Source organism: Perissodus microlepis, chromosome 6 (genome assembly GCF_051167445.1).
Source record: "Perissodus microlepis isolate ML-2025 ecotype Zambia chromosome 6, ASM5116744v1, whole genome shotgun sequence".
NCBI classification, from domain to species: domain Eukaryota; kingdom Metazoa; phylum Chordata; class Actinopteri; order Cichliformes; family Cichlidae; genus Perissodus; species Perissodus microlepis.
Window position 1 is genome coordinate 16466067 of NC_140466.1, and position 16686 is coordinate 16482752.

General features: G+C 37.9%; 1 protein-coding gene and 1 pseudogene across 1 annotated transcript; one reads left to right on the forward strand and one right to left on the reverse strand.

Moving 5' to 3' along the window:
• Nucleotides 1-12492: 12492 nt before the first annotated feature.
• On the reverse strand, nt 12493-13378 carry LOC146385406 (complement C1q-like protein 3). The gene is made up of 3 exons (XM_084929934.1): nt 13286-13378; nt 13034-13162; nt 12493-12773 (listed from the first exon to the last, which is right to left on the reverse strand). The coding sequence occupies exons 1-3, from the start codon at nt 13347-13349 to the stop codon at nt 12493-12495; spliced, it is 474 nt and encodes a 157-aa protein (XP_084786060.1). The 5' UTR covers nt 13350-13378.
• Nucleotides 13379-13921: 543 nt separating this feature from the next.
• LOC146385407 (sialidase-3-like) lies at nt 13922-15180 on the forward strand (annotated as a pseudogene).
• The last annotated feature ends 1506 nt before the right edge of the window (nt 15181-16686 follow it).

Genomic DNA, 16686 nt, shown 5'->3' on the forward strand with positions numbered 1-16686 from the left:
AAAGACTAAAGAGCTCACTGAATTGGACTGCGTTGCAGTTATAGGATGTCACTACAGGAATTCCTCTGGCATTAATATCAGTATAAGAAGGTGAGCGTGTGCCAGAAGCCTCTACTCACTTTCCCCCAAATCTCCTGATAGTTGAAAAAACGTTAAATGTATTTGACACATTTGACAAAAAAAAAAAAAAAGGGGAAACAGCTGTGGACTCTATAGGTGTTACATTTTCTTTAATCTGTTGTTTTCAGGGTAATGAAAATGTTCTCAAAAGAATTTGCACAACTTTTAAAAAAAAATTTCATTTCATTTTCTCTTACTGTAACGCCGTGTGTTTCTACTACTACTTTAACTACTTTATTGAAACTAATGAACTCGTTTCAAATCAAATACTCTTTTTTTCCCCTTGAATTTGAAGCCCAACTTTGAAACAAACATGTCATACTTTCCTTCCCTGATTTGCAGTGTTTGGTTTCTTTATTTGGTGATCTTATAATGCATTACATGATATTTGCAAATTCTTCCTTTGAGGTTCAGCTTTCACCCCCCCCCCCCCAGGTCCTGAGGAGTCAGTGTTTCTTTCCCGTGCAGCATGTGTGAGTATGTGTCTGTGTGTGGTTTACAGCTGTTTACATAGCTCACAGTGGGTGAGCTCTGTTCAACAAGACCAACCTCTGAGATTCAGGCATTTTGAAGGCCTATAAACTCTGGATGAAAGCTGAAGCCAAATTAATAAAGTTATAACAGGATAAAGATGTGGCTAGTTACACAACGTGACATTAAAACTGCCCTCTTAAATGACCGACCACTCCTGGTCATAAAACGCAGCATGAAGAAGAATACACTGTGTTTGTATACACCCTGTTCGCATTAAATCTTGTGCATGCGGGGCCTTTTCTTGGTTTGTCTTCATCCCCGCTGGATCATTTGTCCCTCATAATGAGACAATAAGTGAGTGTGGAAAGGCAAAATCAAACACAGCTTTTACTTCATGTTGACTCCATGTGAACAACAATGGCGAGGTGTGTTACCTGGAACCGTTAAAATGCATTTTCACTGATGCTCTAGTTATTGGGTGCTATGGGTTTTATCCCACCTGGCTCTGCAGTACTTGTTGTTCTTTCTGACTTGTTAAACTCAGCCTTCGCACACAAGTTGGAAACCAATAAATGCTGGTGAAGTGAATGAATTCTTTTAAAGATCTAATCCTCTGTCATGCAAATACTTAAAATCTGAATATAGAGCATGATGAAGTATGTGTGTGGCCAAAGTTAGTGCATGTGTGGCATATCGGTATGCATCACTCATATTTTGGGTGAGGAAGCAAACAGCTTCAATAGTATCCTCTCTGTCCAGCAGGGCAAACTCAGGAGAATATCTAGAGCAGAAAAACGTGAAGGCGAGGCTGCTCTATACAAAGAGCTGAAGGAAAAGTGTATAACTTATAAATGAGCATACTTCTCAGGATGACGTGGCAAACACAGCAGCTGCAGTATTTGCCCACTTGGGGGCGGCATATTGAAATGTTTTCACCTTTCATGAACACATTGTCACAAATAGTTACCCACTTGCACAACCTGCAGATACGCCTAGCACTTTTAAGGAGACAATTTACTCTCTCTAATCTCTCCGCTGATTCAAACCTCGTCTCACATGCAGTTTTTTTTCTTTATCCCTGAAAATGAAACATCTCTGGTGGCTTAAAAAGAAATCACGAGAGCTGACGCAATGAATGAACACAGTATGGTGAGCAATTAAAACAATAAGCACTTTTGTTTGTCTGCCTTTAGCAGATGCTTGCTGTGCAATGCCGCAACAATTTGTTCTGGAGCCTCGTGTTTTTGCATGTTGCTTTGTTTTTCGAGCCAGAATTGGGATAAGGAAGCAGCAGAGCTGGGGAGCTTCTTGATTTAGTTTTACAACATGTCTTTTTAATTTACTGTGATATTACGTGAGATATGGTAAAAACAAAGCAAGAAACAGACTTTAAAAAAGATGTATTTGTGAGCAGTGTTGGTCAAGTTACTTGAAAAACGTAATCAGTAACTAATTACTGATTACTTCCTCCAAAAAGTAATCCCGTTACTTTACTGATTACTTATTTTCAAAAGTAATTAATTACTTAGTTACTTAGTTACTTTTTAAAAACACGATTTACAACCTGAATAGGTGATAAAGTGATAAATCTTTCAGCCCAATTATACTTTTTCTGCATATTTCCATCATACAAAATGTAATCAAATGGAAAAGTCCCTTTTTAAAACTTGTTTTATTAGTTTTAATCTTTTAACTTTATGCATCAAGCAAACATTAAATTATATGCAACATTCTCTGACTGGAAGAAATTTGTTTAACATTTAAACCTATTTTCTGCACATTCCAGCACATAAAATAAAATAGTTTTTGTGTTTACACTCAGTCTTTCAAATAGATGCAAGTAAAACACAGCAGAAAATAAATAAAGTCAAAGACTAGCGGTCCTGTTGCTCTATTTTCACCTGTAAAGCAGGAGTAGGGCAGGCGGAGGTTTACCCTGATGCAGGTCAGTGGAAGAATCCGCGAGTTTCTCTGTGAATTTCCCATTACGTCATAGCGCACTCGGTGCTTGCTTGGAAGTTTAGGGGGTTTTTTTTCGCTGTAGAAAGAAGTTTTCTTCCCACGCACAGCGGACACTAATATTTTTGTCACTTTTTATGGAATCAAACTCAAAGTAAGGTCAGTACTTCCACGCTTTAAACGCTGCACGCTCATACTCTCTCCCGCACTCGATATATGATCCATTGTTGATCTGCACACAGCTGTTGTCACAAACGTCACACTTGCTTACGTCACTGTCATGAGACATTCTCGCAAAAAAATCACGGTTTTAGTAACGCAGTAACGCAGCGTTCCTACGGGAAAGTAACGGTAATCTAATTACCGTTTTTGCAATAGTAATCCCTTACTTTACTCGTTACTCAAAAAAAGTAATCGGATTACAGTAACGCGTTACTGCCCATCTCTGTTTGTGAGAGAAAAAAGAAAAAAACTGAGCAAAATGAAACCAACCCCTGGTCATTGTGCATCAAGCCTTAATGCACAAATGCGTATAAAGCCTCAAGTGGCCATGAAAGAAACTGCAGCTTTTCGCACACATGCCTTTCATAAAAGTGTCCATGGTCAAAGGAGCTTGCAAAGAAAAGCGTCTGGACTTCTTTAAGTTACTTGAAGACGTTTCACCTCTCATCCGAGAAGCTTCTTCAGTTCTAAGGTCAAATGGTGGAGAGTCCCAGATATAAACCTAGTGGGAGTATCCCCCCACAGAGGGACAAAAGGACCCCCTGATGATCCTCTAATCGCCTGAGCCAAGGTGTGAAACTGGGTGTGGGTCCCAATCAGCCAGAGTTTCGGGTGTGTTCATTGTGAAACCTGGCCCCACCTTATCATGCGAATTCCTGAGGTCAGATGGCCCAGGATGTGAGTGGGCGTTAAGGCGTCTGGGAAGGGATCTCAAAACTGGATTATAGATGGCAGAGAGTTGGTGTCGTAAACCACCGCCTCTGTTCAAAGATGGTCGCTCACAGTGGACATAGATGGCTTCTTTCACTCCTCTTTCAAACCATCTGTCCTCTCTGTCCAAAATGTGAACATTGGCATCCTCGAAAGAGTGTCCTTTATCCTTAAGATGCAGATGGACTGCTGAGTCTTGTCCTGTGTCTTGTCCTTTTCGACTGAGAACCTTCACAGACAAAAGTGTCCATGAATACTTTGCTCAATAAAAGTGAAACAAAATGTAAATGTGGCCAGAAATCTCTGCCAGTTTGCTCAAATTTGTGTCACATGCATGTGAAGATGAGATCAGTTTATCTGAGATTTATCTTGCTCAGTTTCCTGCTGTAAGTAAAGCAAACAACATTTTTGTTTGCTGCCACCATTCATAATCTGTGCGAGACCCACAAATCACTTCTTGCAAACATGTTTACGACATCTTACCCACCACATCCCGGCTCGTTCACTGCTGTGCACACATGAAAAAGTATAACACCACATTTTCTCACTGTGTTTCTTGCACGCAGCTTTAGCTTGTGTATTTTATTTATGCGTTAATTATTGTGTCCTGCGTTGTGCCATTTTGTTGTTTTTGCCTGAAGTTGACCTTCTGATTGCTTTTGAATCTTTCTCTATCATTCATTTTGCTTTCATGATTTCAGAAACATTTTATTGCAGCATAATGGATCAGAAAGGATGTTTCCTCTTTGCTGCATTAACTGAGGTCCATACATCAGATTCAAAGCATATCTTTGTGAATGGAGCTGTCGCACAGCGTGCTCACACTCATACACCGTCGGCGGTCCCCTGACATGAAACAAACTCCCTCACATCGTTATCCACCTCCCATTCATCCATCCTCACTCAAAGACCAGAAAAGGATTTATTTGTGCGATCAGAAGTCTGCTGCAAAATCTGGCAACCATATGCTCGGACATATAAGTCTTTTATGCCTTTCAACTTGGTCTTTTTATTCACACATGTGCATGATTCTGCCCTTGTTTCATATTCTCATTGTTTTGAAGTGAATCTCAGCATTGTGTAGTTGATGACTTTGTGCCACTCGGCGATCCTTTCTGCTCTGTGTCTAAATGTTCGAGGGGGATTATGGTTCAAAGGGGCTGAGGTGAGCTTGTACAGATGACTCTGGCCTGCAGTTTCCCTCATGTCTACAAGTTGTCAGTAACACAGGGATGTATTACAGATTAGTTCCACAGCTCTGCTCGTCGGCTCTTCTGGCATTAATCTTATGTCGGCCTTAAGTGGATCACTAATTGCTTTAAAGAGTTCGGAAAACAGACTCCTCTGAAACATGGGATTCAGACTCACAATAGGCACGCATGCCTCTACTAATATTGCTTTTTTTTCTGGGTGTATTAGGCTATGCTACAAATGAATGAACTGGACATCTTTTAGAAAATATTAGACTTAATGTATGATTTTGAGATTGCATTAAATATCAAGCATTCAGTTTTTTCCTGTCTGTAAACACAAACTGGACAAACTGGATTTTTCATGACATTAAACAGGAGCTGCAGTGTATCAGTATTGGCAAATAAAACATCATAGATCACAATAGGACTAAAAGCATCTGCTTTTAAAACAGCAGTGACCCTTCAGATTGTGGACACACCCAGATGTGTGAGACAGCCAGGTTAAATCTCAGAAGCAAGCCTTCCCAGCAGAACATTACGAGATGATTGTTGTTGTTTGCTTCACCTGCCAGTGGGTTTAACTGTGTGGCTGATGGATGTAATGCTGAGGTTGTTCACAGACTGTATATAAAGGACTGATGTGAGTCTGAACTACCTTTCACCTGCATTTTTTGGAAGTCCAGAAAATGTTCCTTGGCTGAAAATGTTCCTTGTCTGCTTTGATCAACAATGTAGGCACACACGGGTCCCCACTGGAGTCTAATAAGAGGATAACGCTTTAGCATATGCCTTAGGGTTGAAACTAGAGTATCTTGTGGTTGCAGCGTGCATGGTGCTCAATCACATCCAGCCCTCACTCATTGCATCAAATTTAAATCACCAGCTTAATGAGAAATAAAATGCTCAGGTTCACAAGAGGACTTCACTAATTATGTCCTTGATTGATCAGTGTTGCTACTCTGGGTGAATCTTGCCATACTGCTCACGTTAACCCTTTAAGACCTACCATAGAACCAAGTCCGCCAGAGCTTATATTATATTTTTACATGTAGTAGTGCCATTTTTGGGAGCATTTCAAGTTGATATACATCAATACAACAATTATAGCCCAAATTTTAATAATATGTCTGCATTAAGTGCATAGTAATTACATAAATTGCAAAAAAGTGCAATAAACTACAAAAACATTGAAAATCTTTTTTGTTTTTTTTAACATATATTTCTAGTTAGAGAAATTTAAGAGGCTTATCCCTCAAAACTGTAAATACAAAAAAGTTGCACAAAATAGTTTCCCACCACAGGAAATTTATTTTAAGTGTCTTCATAGTTTTATTTTTGAAATACACCAATTTTTATACACTGCAGGAAAAACGAAAATAAATATTATAATGCAAATTTGCAAAAAAGCAGCATATGCATCAAAATAAACTATTTCCAGCAGTGCAATATGAGTCCTAAGCATCCCAGAAACGACACAGAAAGTCATAAAGTCAAACATAACTTTTAAAAACACCAGTATAGGCTCATGAGGCCCTAATGGTAAAAAAAATAAAAAAAACAACTACATTTCCGCAAAATGACGTCACTTCCGGTATCGGGCAGGTCATGGCGGACATGCATAGTTCGCCTGATGGACGTAGGAAGTGTTACAAACAGCTGATCGGATCGGCAAAGCGTGTTTCTGGAATATTATGTTTTTGTTGCTGCAAGTGCTTTTTATGCAGTTTTTGCAAAGCTATATGTGGAAGGAAACTGACCTAGGACAAGTTGATGGTATAAGATGTAAGTACAACTCCTCCGGTTTCATATGCAAAAAAATTATTGCGCTAGCTTACGTGGTTGCAGAGCTATCGGGATTTAAAAAACGTTACGCAAAACAGAGCGTGCCTGCTCCAACCGGCTTTAAAGAGTTAACAGCGAGGCTATCTACTGCAGCTCCTGATGCTCTTTGTGCATCACCTCCATGCCATCACCCACACAGGCTCTGTCCACAGTGCATTCCTTGGAGGGGCTGCGTTAAATCATTCTTCACTTCCTTCCTTCACTTCTTTTATGTTTACTTGTGGACAAATCAGAGCCTACATGTTGTACATTCACAAAGAAATTATTCCATATGAAATGACTGATTGAATAATACCAGTGGTGACTGTTTTTTTTTTTTTTTTTTTGGGGGGGGGAGTAGTATGGTAATAAAGATTTAATTTGATGCAGGAGCCTTTGATCCATCATAAACAACTTGGAGCTCCAACATGATGCTCACAGACAAAATGAGCAAACAAGGCAGCCAATTCCAATTCCGTTTAAAAGCTTACGTAGGAAGGAGGGAATAGCTGAAGAGAGCTGAGTCAACCAGGGTGGTCCTCTGCTGCATACTCAGATGAGAGGCTTGTCAACACAGCGTCAGACACCATTCACTCTAAACTCTCCCAAATGCTGCATCAGTTTGTTGATTTACTTGAAATAATCAGTTAAAATAAGTGAACTGCTGGGATCTCACTCAAATCATTAAACTAAAGTTTAATAGAGAGAAGGTCATTTAAAGCAGTCTTCCAAGAACGCATTGCTTAACTGTTCAGAGATTTTTATAGTTGGAACAAACACAGGAAAGAGTAAACTTGGGGTGTGACATAAAGTCATGTCGGAGTCACAAAAAGCAGTGATCAGAATCATTTGGAGATCCAGTTGTCATCTATATAAGTTCCCCCAGTTTTGCAAGCTGTTTATTCTCGTTTACGTGCCCCACTCTCCCTCCCTTATTTTCAATTCTTTAACTTCTTCATTTCTATTTAGTCCATGGCGATCTGCCAGGCCTGGGAGCCGTCGCCAGTCCCCTTCGAGGCCTTCCCCAAACCGCAGCTCAATTCATGTCCAAGCATTCACCTTTACCTACTAAAACGCTGTCAAACCTAAAATGAGGACGTGGGCCCAACTAGTGAAATAAAGGTTATTGTATCTCATTTATAGTTTTAAAGTGTTACTGGGAGCATGGTAGGATGTCTTTGCAGAGTCTGGTAGAGAAGCAGCTGCCACTTAAAGTTATATTTTTACATTAATTGAAGAACTGAAGTTTATTATCAGTGTGAACAGATTTAGCTCTCACACTGAGAAAATTAACTAAGAAAATATTTACACAACTGATTACATCAGTTATGCTGGATTTGAAGTTTACGCTCTACGAGCCACTAAAAAAAATCCAGTAAATTCACGTTTAAGTCAAAGAAAACCAAACAAAAGCCTGCAAGAGACTTTTTAATTGAATTCACATCATGCAAAAAAACAAAGCAAACAAACTTAACTTGGGTGCTTTAAGGAGATGCAGTTGTGTTGCGTTGTATTTTTTTTTTTTGACTTAACATAAATTTTGACAGTGTGAAGCATGAGGGAGGGACGGCAGAGTTCACTTTCTTTTTTTAGGGCAGCACAGAGTTGTGCAGCTGGTACAGATTTGTCTTTCAGGTATTACAAACTACCACAACTTCTTGTTAGTCTTTTTCATGTCACAATCTAGCTAGGATTGAGTTAATGACAGTTATTCATTGTCCTACATCAGTTTGTAGTCTGGACCACAAAACTCCAGCGTGAACAGCAGGATGGATTTTCTCCTTCTTTAAACACTTAAGTGGCCGGTTATTCGATTTAATTGATTTAACCTTGCAGGGGTAGTCAACTAATTTTTACAAGGGTTTACATTTGATGGTGGGACTGTTGTGGAAGGCTCTATTAATAAGTTTATAAAGATATATGTAACCCAGGTCCCACGTAGCTATGGTAAAGCTAGAGTATATAGTACAATGAGACTGGGCCTGGGTTCGTAGTGCTACTAATAATGATACCTGATACCCTCTAATTGAATTAATAAGGACCACCACAACTGTATTTTACACAAATTTATCCCTCACCGGGTATTTATTTAGACAAAAAGAAATGAATAAAATAAACAGTTACTTTTATAAAATGAATTGAATTCAAATAAACAAACAAAATACTGTAAGAGTGACTACATGGGTTTTCAATAAAAGATTATCAACACAAAATACCTCTTTCTTAGGTGCCAACTGTTATTTCAGTTACAACAGCTCACACCTTTAAAAGTGATGAATTTCAACCTTTGATAATAACTTTGATTACAACTACACACTTACTCAATTTAAACCAAATTTGTAACAGTGGGCCCACACACACACACACTTTAACCTGTCCACACTGATTCGAAGTTCGGGTGCGGTGAGGCCTAAAACTGATGGCCGCTTCACTCAAACTGAGCCATAAACAAAATACGTGCACTTTAGTTCCAGTTAGTACTCACGAGTCCAATGAGTTTGTTAATGGGGCAATCAGAAACGGGCAGTTAGTTCACCAGTAGTGAAGACAGTCAGGGGTGAGAAAACAGCAGGGTCCATACGGGCAGAAACCTCTCTCTCCCTCTCCTTTCAGAGCGTCCCTCGGCTTCTAAACATATTAAAACACTTGAGCTGCAATACAAATGCTATCACATAACGATTTAGCATTAGCATGCTTTGACTGAAAATCACAGAGCTAAACATAGAGCATGGCATCACAGCACATAACGCGGTAAGCTGCGCTAATTAGCAAGCCGCTAGTTAGCATCACATATCACGCCATTTTATCACTGTAACGAATAGTTACAGTACAAATGTCAAGGCACACAGTCTCATTTACCTCTTGCAGATCACAAATAAGTAATATCAGGACCACGGGTAGTCGACCTCAATGATACACGTAGATGCAAAATCCACACCACGTTTGCCTTACGACATCTCTCTCTTCGGACTTAGCTTCTGTGCCCGCTCCCACAGATTCACACAAAGCTTACCACTCGTCCCGCCCCCATAACAGAGCAGAGTGACATTGACTGGCTCGTCAGCACAACAACCAATGACAATACAACATTAAGATAACTGACATTAGATGAGTAAATAACTTTAGGTTACACCTCGACATATTTATTCTGCACAGAAAATGAACTCTAAATCATGAAACCCTTTTATTTATTGGACTCTTAACTGTAAATGAAATTACATTTGTACCAAAGCATATGATTTTTAAACCTTTTATCAACTATTTATATTTTAACCATTTTTTATAACAGTAGACTTTTTTTTTCTTTACCCTGTAAGCCTGAATAATTTCAGACAGGGCTACAAATACAACTGATATTGAGCAGAACTGAATTCCACTTCCACAAGAGTCCCACTTTCTCACATTGTCGTCTGGCAAAAATTAATAGCCAACGCCTGCTATGAGTTTTGAGCTGAACAAGGTATTTTTCAAGTTATAAAAAACAGAACAAAAAAATATGCTTGCCTCAGCATATTGCACAATATTGCTATATATTATTGTGCAAGATGATGAGAGCCTTTTGTAAAAATATGCAGTGTTCAGGGTATAATGTAAACAGGTTCCATAGGCAAGCTTAATTTTTTAGCATTATTAAAAACATATTTATAAATTTAAATGTATTTAATTTATTTAGGAAACCCAGGTCTGAATCCATCGCTGAGCCAGGCCATGGGCTCCAAATAGAGGACACCAGATTGATAGCTTCACTTTATGCTTACGATGACGATAACGATTGTTGGCACGCACTGGTGGAAAGCTTGCAGAAACAGGTCCAGAGCAGGAGGTCAGAGAAGTGTGTTTTCCTTTCTAGCTCAAAATGAAACTGGAAATAAAAAGTGATCCACACATAAACAAGTGGCTGCATAAACAAGTCAAAGTGATATCTAGTTATCTGTCTGAACAATCCAAAATCATGGACCAAACCCTGGACCCAGTGGGTAGACTAGGTTTATATTGATGATGGTTGGTTTGCATGTTCATTGTGTGGGAAGCAAACTGAAATTAAACAGATAACCTGTGATGTTTTTAGCTGCAGTGAAGTCAGGAAGGCTACTGGAGAGTTAACATCCAGTGATTTGGAAACCATAACAGTGTAGGCCCAGCATTAATATTTTGTTCACAGCTTTCAGTGTGTATTTCTCCAGAACACAGCTGTAGTGTACACAATAATTAAAGAGGAGTTTCATTGTTACTACTTAGGAAGGTACAGCACAAAGTCAATAAAAGTGTGTGTCTTCCCTGAGAAGGGAAGCTGGAGACTTTGGTGAAGGCTAATAAAAATACAAGTAACACATCTGACTTTCACTGTATATTTATTATTAATAAGGGACTTGTAAGTGTGAGCCTTTCTCCTCAGAAAGAAAAGGTTACCCTCAAAACTAATGATAAATTATTACTGTGTAATACACACTCTCCAAACTGTGCCCATTTTTTCCTTGCTTGAACACATCAGTACTGAGTTTGGTTACAGCACAATCAACTGACATGACAAACATCCTCATCCATCATCATCACTACATGTTCTGTAACATTAAGACTTATAATCAGTGAGTTTTCTCCAGTTCCATAGATGCATAGGAAATTATATATTTACTTCTTTGTGCAGCTTTCAATAAACATCCAGATATCCATGCGTTCATAATAACATGCCTGAAAGGCAAAGTTCACCTTTTGCACAAATTCAAACATGCAAAGCCTCGATCATTGGTGCTTTTTGCTTCAATATCAGTTTGAGTATTAACCACAAACAAGTAACTCTGTACAAGTGTGTACTGGAATGCTAGTACAAAAATATTTATATTAAAAGGGGAATTGGGAATTAGGACCCATTTAAGGGGAGAATGATCAGTAGATAATTCCAAAGCAACTATTATTTGTCCAACCAACAGCAATACCTGTGCAGTTATGCTCATAGTCCTGAAAAACAGTGCAGTTGTCAAAGGAGCCCGGAGGCCAGTACGTGAGTGTGGACCCAAGCGCAGACCAGACACAGAGACAACTGGTAGATTTAACACAAGCTTTATTTATAAGGCAAACGTGAACTTGAAAAATGCAAGGAAGGGATTCTTGGTGAGGTGTTTTGACATAGCATGACTGCAAACAGCTCATGAAGGCCTGTTACCAACTTAACTTAGCTGATAAACTGACAGAGAAGAGATTTACCATCTTAAATACTGTCTCACTGATTGCCAGGGATCAGGTTCAGGTGAGCTGTTCAGGTGAGATGAGGAGGACGGGGTGGATGCGAATGAGAACATGGGAACACTGGAAACCTACGGGCAGCTCACTCAGACCATCATAGCAGTAGATTGATTGTTTCAGTGAGTGTCTTTCTGAAGCTTGTGCTGTGTTTAGTGTTTTCATATGAAAGGTCTCTGATCCATATGTAATCTCTCAGAGCAGAGGAGGACTCCAGATGATGTCAGCGGAAAAAAGCTGGTTATGAGAACAGTAAAGATAAAGGAGGAATCATCGAAGATGATGGTTGAGGTAATAGTGATAAACAGTTATATTGGAATTGCCATTTTCTGGCAACTGCAATACATCAACAGCCACTTTTGTAAATAAGTCAAGATTGCATCTTGTAACTCTGAGCTGTTGCTGGTTTTCTCTGAGACGGAGATGAACAAAATAATGTTTCAGTTCAATCCTGGTTTCAAAGAGCGGTAGAAAAAATGTCTCAGTTGGCCTTTATGAATATTCCCCGTGAACTGTTTCCAAACATAATATTGTTCATCTACTAGTTACAAATACATCAAAAACAAGTTTACTAGCATTTCCACGCCACATTTAAAGAGTCTTTTACTAGTTTGATAAGCATTAAATCGTTTAACAACACAAAAGTGAAGTAAACCCCATATTCAGCTGTAGGTATGATTTAAATGTGTTTTATTGGAGCACACACAAGAACCACTGCAGCCAAACACAATTTCAAAGAAATGTACGTCTCTTTTTAACTGTTTTGTTTGACCAAAAATCCACTGAAAGTTGTTACTGTGCTGGCTTTATAGACATGTGTACCCGCCTTTAAACGCACATACACTGTATCACCCTGCTGCAGCTGCAGGAACACCGCATTTCCTCCATTATCAGCTGTGTCAGTTGACTGGTGATCATGGATGTGTAAGATCACCTCATTGTTCTTGTATAAATGCAGCCATGTTCTATGGCGACCTCCAGAATGAGAGAAAATGGAAAGGAAGTACACACCTGAAACAGGTGCTGTAAAGACACCTGGAGAAAAAAAAAAGTAAACTCCTTTAATTTTTTGTCATTTTCTGAAGAAGCAAGTTTTACACGTATAAATGCAAGAAACACCTCAGTTGAACACTTGTAATATCTTTAAATCTCTTTCATTTTTTCAAAATTATCGAAAAAGTTTCAGTATTACGAATTTGCAAATGTTATTACTGAATGTAAACATGCATCATCACATGACACATTTTTTGGCTTTATTTACTTCACTAATACAAAAATGTGAAGAAGAATCTTACCTGTAACTGGGCTGTAGGCATTTCCAATATTTACAAATGTGTAATCGTAGATCATAGTTACGTCTGTGTCAAAGGGCCCAAATGGTGAATCCACTCCAATTCCAACACTGAATATGACCGTGTTTCTCTCTAAGAAAAAACAAAACAAAAACATGTTTATTTCAGATATGCAGTCTTCACATCATTTTATTTCTCCAGATGTTGAAAATCACAAAAAACCCCAAAAACGTCTGCTTCAGCTTTATTCTTTACCTTTTTGCTCCAGCTGAAGGATGCGACTTTCGTAGTTTTCCAGCTTGCTTTCAATGTTCATCATCTTGATTTCCAAAGAATTTAATTTTTCTGTCATGGCATTGGTTTTGATAGTATCCTGGGCCACAGCCAGGCCACAAAACAACAAAATCAAAAATAAACTGCTGAGATTCTTCTTCCAAATTTCACCACTTGACAGACTTCTGACAAATGATCTGCTTTGGTTGCTTTTATGTCATCTACTCATCCGCTATTAATTATTAACATGTACATGTTTATTTTTTTTGTTTTTACACATTTTTCTACGTATTTGTTATCTAACTATGTCAACCAAGAGCAATGAAAGAAATCAATAAAGAAAGAGCAACACAGCAGTCCACAACCTTTTTTTGTGTCACGGACCAGTTTAATGTCAGAACCAAACCATGAATGTCACAATTAGGGTTGTCAAAAAAAATTTATACTCGGAGATACTAGTCGATACTGGAAAAACCATTAATATCGGATTAGGTACTCGCTTGCAACAGTATCGATTGGAAGAGTGCCGTTTTCGCCTCCTCCAGCTGAGACACAACTTCACAGCCTCACTCACTAGCAGCTGAAAGAGCTGACGTTCACAACACTGAACAACACCGTATGACGGTCACTAAAGCTCCTGTTTCAACAACATTGACATGTTAAAGAATAATATCTAATAATATATAATTGTGGGATATGTGACTATTGACTAAAGGCAATGGTGCTGTTGCATTATTTGATTTAATGTTATAACCATGTTATAACCAACCGTGTTATGACCAACCATGTTATAACCATGTCATAACCAACCATGTTATAACCATGTTGATTATAACATGAACTTATTTACTTATTTACTTATCTTTTTTAGTGGTCAGAGCTCAAACTGGTGGAAAAGGCACTTATTAAAGGACACCGTCCAATGAACCCCTGCCCGGTGTATGACAAGGCCAACAAGGAACTTTTCCTTTGTTTCATCTGTGTTGAACACAATATCACTGAAACGTACAAAAGAAAATGCTATGACAACAGGACCCGTCTCTGCTACATCACAAGGTACGATCTTGGAGAAACCTGGAGCAATGTGACCGATTTGACAGACAAACTGAGTGAAATAAAACACTGGTCCACATTTGCTGTTGGGCCAGGCCATGGTATTCCAGCAGAGAGTGGTAGACTGATTATCCCAGTTTATGCTTAAACTTGTCGCAGTAGTGCTTCCCTCTCGCGTTGCTGTTGTAAACTAATTACATGTTTTATTCAGTTCCCATTGTAAATCGTATGCACTCTCACTGTATAGTGGTAGTCATGGTGAAAACTGGAAATTTGGGGAACTGTTTAATACGGTATCAGTTGAGTGTGAAATGGCTGAACTTTCCAAAGACCACATCTACTGCAACGCCCGTAATGTGCGCGGCTATCGAGTGGAAGCAGTCAGTGATGATAAAGGAATTAAGTTCAATATTCTCCAACCGGAAAACATGCTTGTGGAAACAGATAAAGGCTGTCAGGGAAGCGTGATCTCCTTCCCAGCTCAACAAGAAAGTGCAAACACAAAAAGTGACCCAAGCCAGAACTTTGAAAAGTGGCTGCTGTTCACGCACCCAACCAGTCTGACAGACAGGGTTGAGTTAGGAGTGTATCTGAACAAATATCCACCTCACATAAAAGCATGGAGCAAACCCTGGATCATTAATAAGGGACCCAGTGGTCACTCAGACCTGACTTACATTGATGATGGCTGGTTTGCATGTCTGTTTGAGTGTGGGCAGCAGGAAATACATGAGCAGATAGCCTCTGTTGTCTTTCACTACAAGGACGTCCCGGAAGACATTGAAAAGATGTCAAATAACTGAAAAAAGAAAAAAAGTGTTTTGTATGCCATTTATTGGTTTGTATGTTCAAATGAGAAATAAACTATTATAGTAGGATCTGTTATTTATTATTATTTGTTTATTTATTAGTGAATCTTAATATAAGACTGTAATTAAATATTCAGTGATTATCTTCATAAACGTCTTGATGCATATCTTCATAAACATTAAGTGCTTTGTTTCTCTCTTAAAGTCATGTTCGTCTTGTAATAATGGTTGTGTATGAATGCAATGTTAATGTAGAAAATAAAAGATATTTCTGTAATATCCACTCTTTTTTTTCTATTCCCAGCAACAGAAATTAATAAAGATTTCTCAACAGCATGTTTAAAGTTTGATGGTTTCAGCTGAATCACTTGTTGTTTTTGTTGTTGTTGTTGTAATAAGTCATTAATTAAACTGCTCAGTCACTGATAAAATGTTTAAATAAGTTTAATAAATCTGCCTTGTAATGATCCATAATAAATGTTTTCATTGGTTAAAGACCTCAGAGGAGTATCATGTTTGTCAGAACAACAGTCACCTCAATGTTTTTTGTGAAATAAAGACTATTGAATTGAATTGAAATTTTTATTTCAGTCAACAACAACAGATTATAATTTTACATAAAAGTACTCAAACAGAAACCGAAAAAGGAATAGGCTGAAGCCTTATGGCTTATACTTATCCTATCCCTTACCCCCATAGAAATAATCAAATCCTTAACCAAGAAAATAAATAGCATTGATAAATAAGTTGTATAACAGTTTGAAAAGAAATCAATGATAAATCAAGAAATTAAATCAACACAAAAAATTTTTAACAAACCAAATTTCTATAACCTTGTATAATAATTTTTAAAATCTTCCTGAAGAATGACAAAGAAAAACACATCTTCAGTTCATCATTAAGTCCATTCCATAATTTCACTCCCAAAACTGACACACATCTATACTTAACATTGGTTCTCACTTTAGGCATTTCAAACTTATAAGACCCCCTTAAATCATATTTTCCATCTCTTAGTTGAAACATACTTAAAATACAAATTGGAACATTCTTTTTCATCACACGATATATCATTTCTAAAGTTTTAGAATATATAATGTCCATGAATTTTAACATAGATGATCCTACAAAAAACTGGTTGGTGGACTCCCTATATCCAACTTTATTTATTATTCTAATAGCTCTTTTTTGCAATTCAAATATTGAATCCAAATATGTTTTGTATGTGTTCCCCCAAATTTCTGCACAGTAGGTCATATAAGGAAAACAAAGGGAAGTATACAATAAATAAAGGCAGTTCTTATTCAAAAAATCTCTTGTTTTATAAAGAATAGAAATAGACTTGGATAATTTTCGTTTCACGTGTTCTATGTGGGGCTTCCAACAAAGTTTATCATCAATAATTACTCCTAAAAATTTTGTCTCATATACTCTTTCAATTTCAACATTATTTAAATTCAATTTTACTTTAATATTACTTTTACTACCTCCAAATAACGTAAATTTTGTTTTACTTTCATT

Coding starts and splice junctions, on each gene's coding strand:
- LOC146385406 (XM_084929934.1), bottom strand. CDS start 13,349: ATGATGAACATTGAAAGCAAGCTGGAAAACTACGAAAGTCGCATCCTT. Junction 13,163..13,285: donor CCTTCAGCTGGAGCAAAAAG/GTAAAGAATAAA, acceptor GTTTTTTCTTAG/AGAGAAACACGGTCATATTC. Junction 12,774..13,033: donor TGCCTACAGCCCAGTTACAG/GTAAGATTCTTC, acceptor TTTTTTCTCCAG/GTGTCTTTACAGCACCTGTT.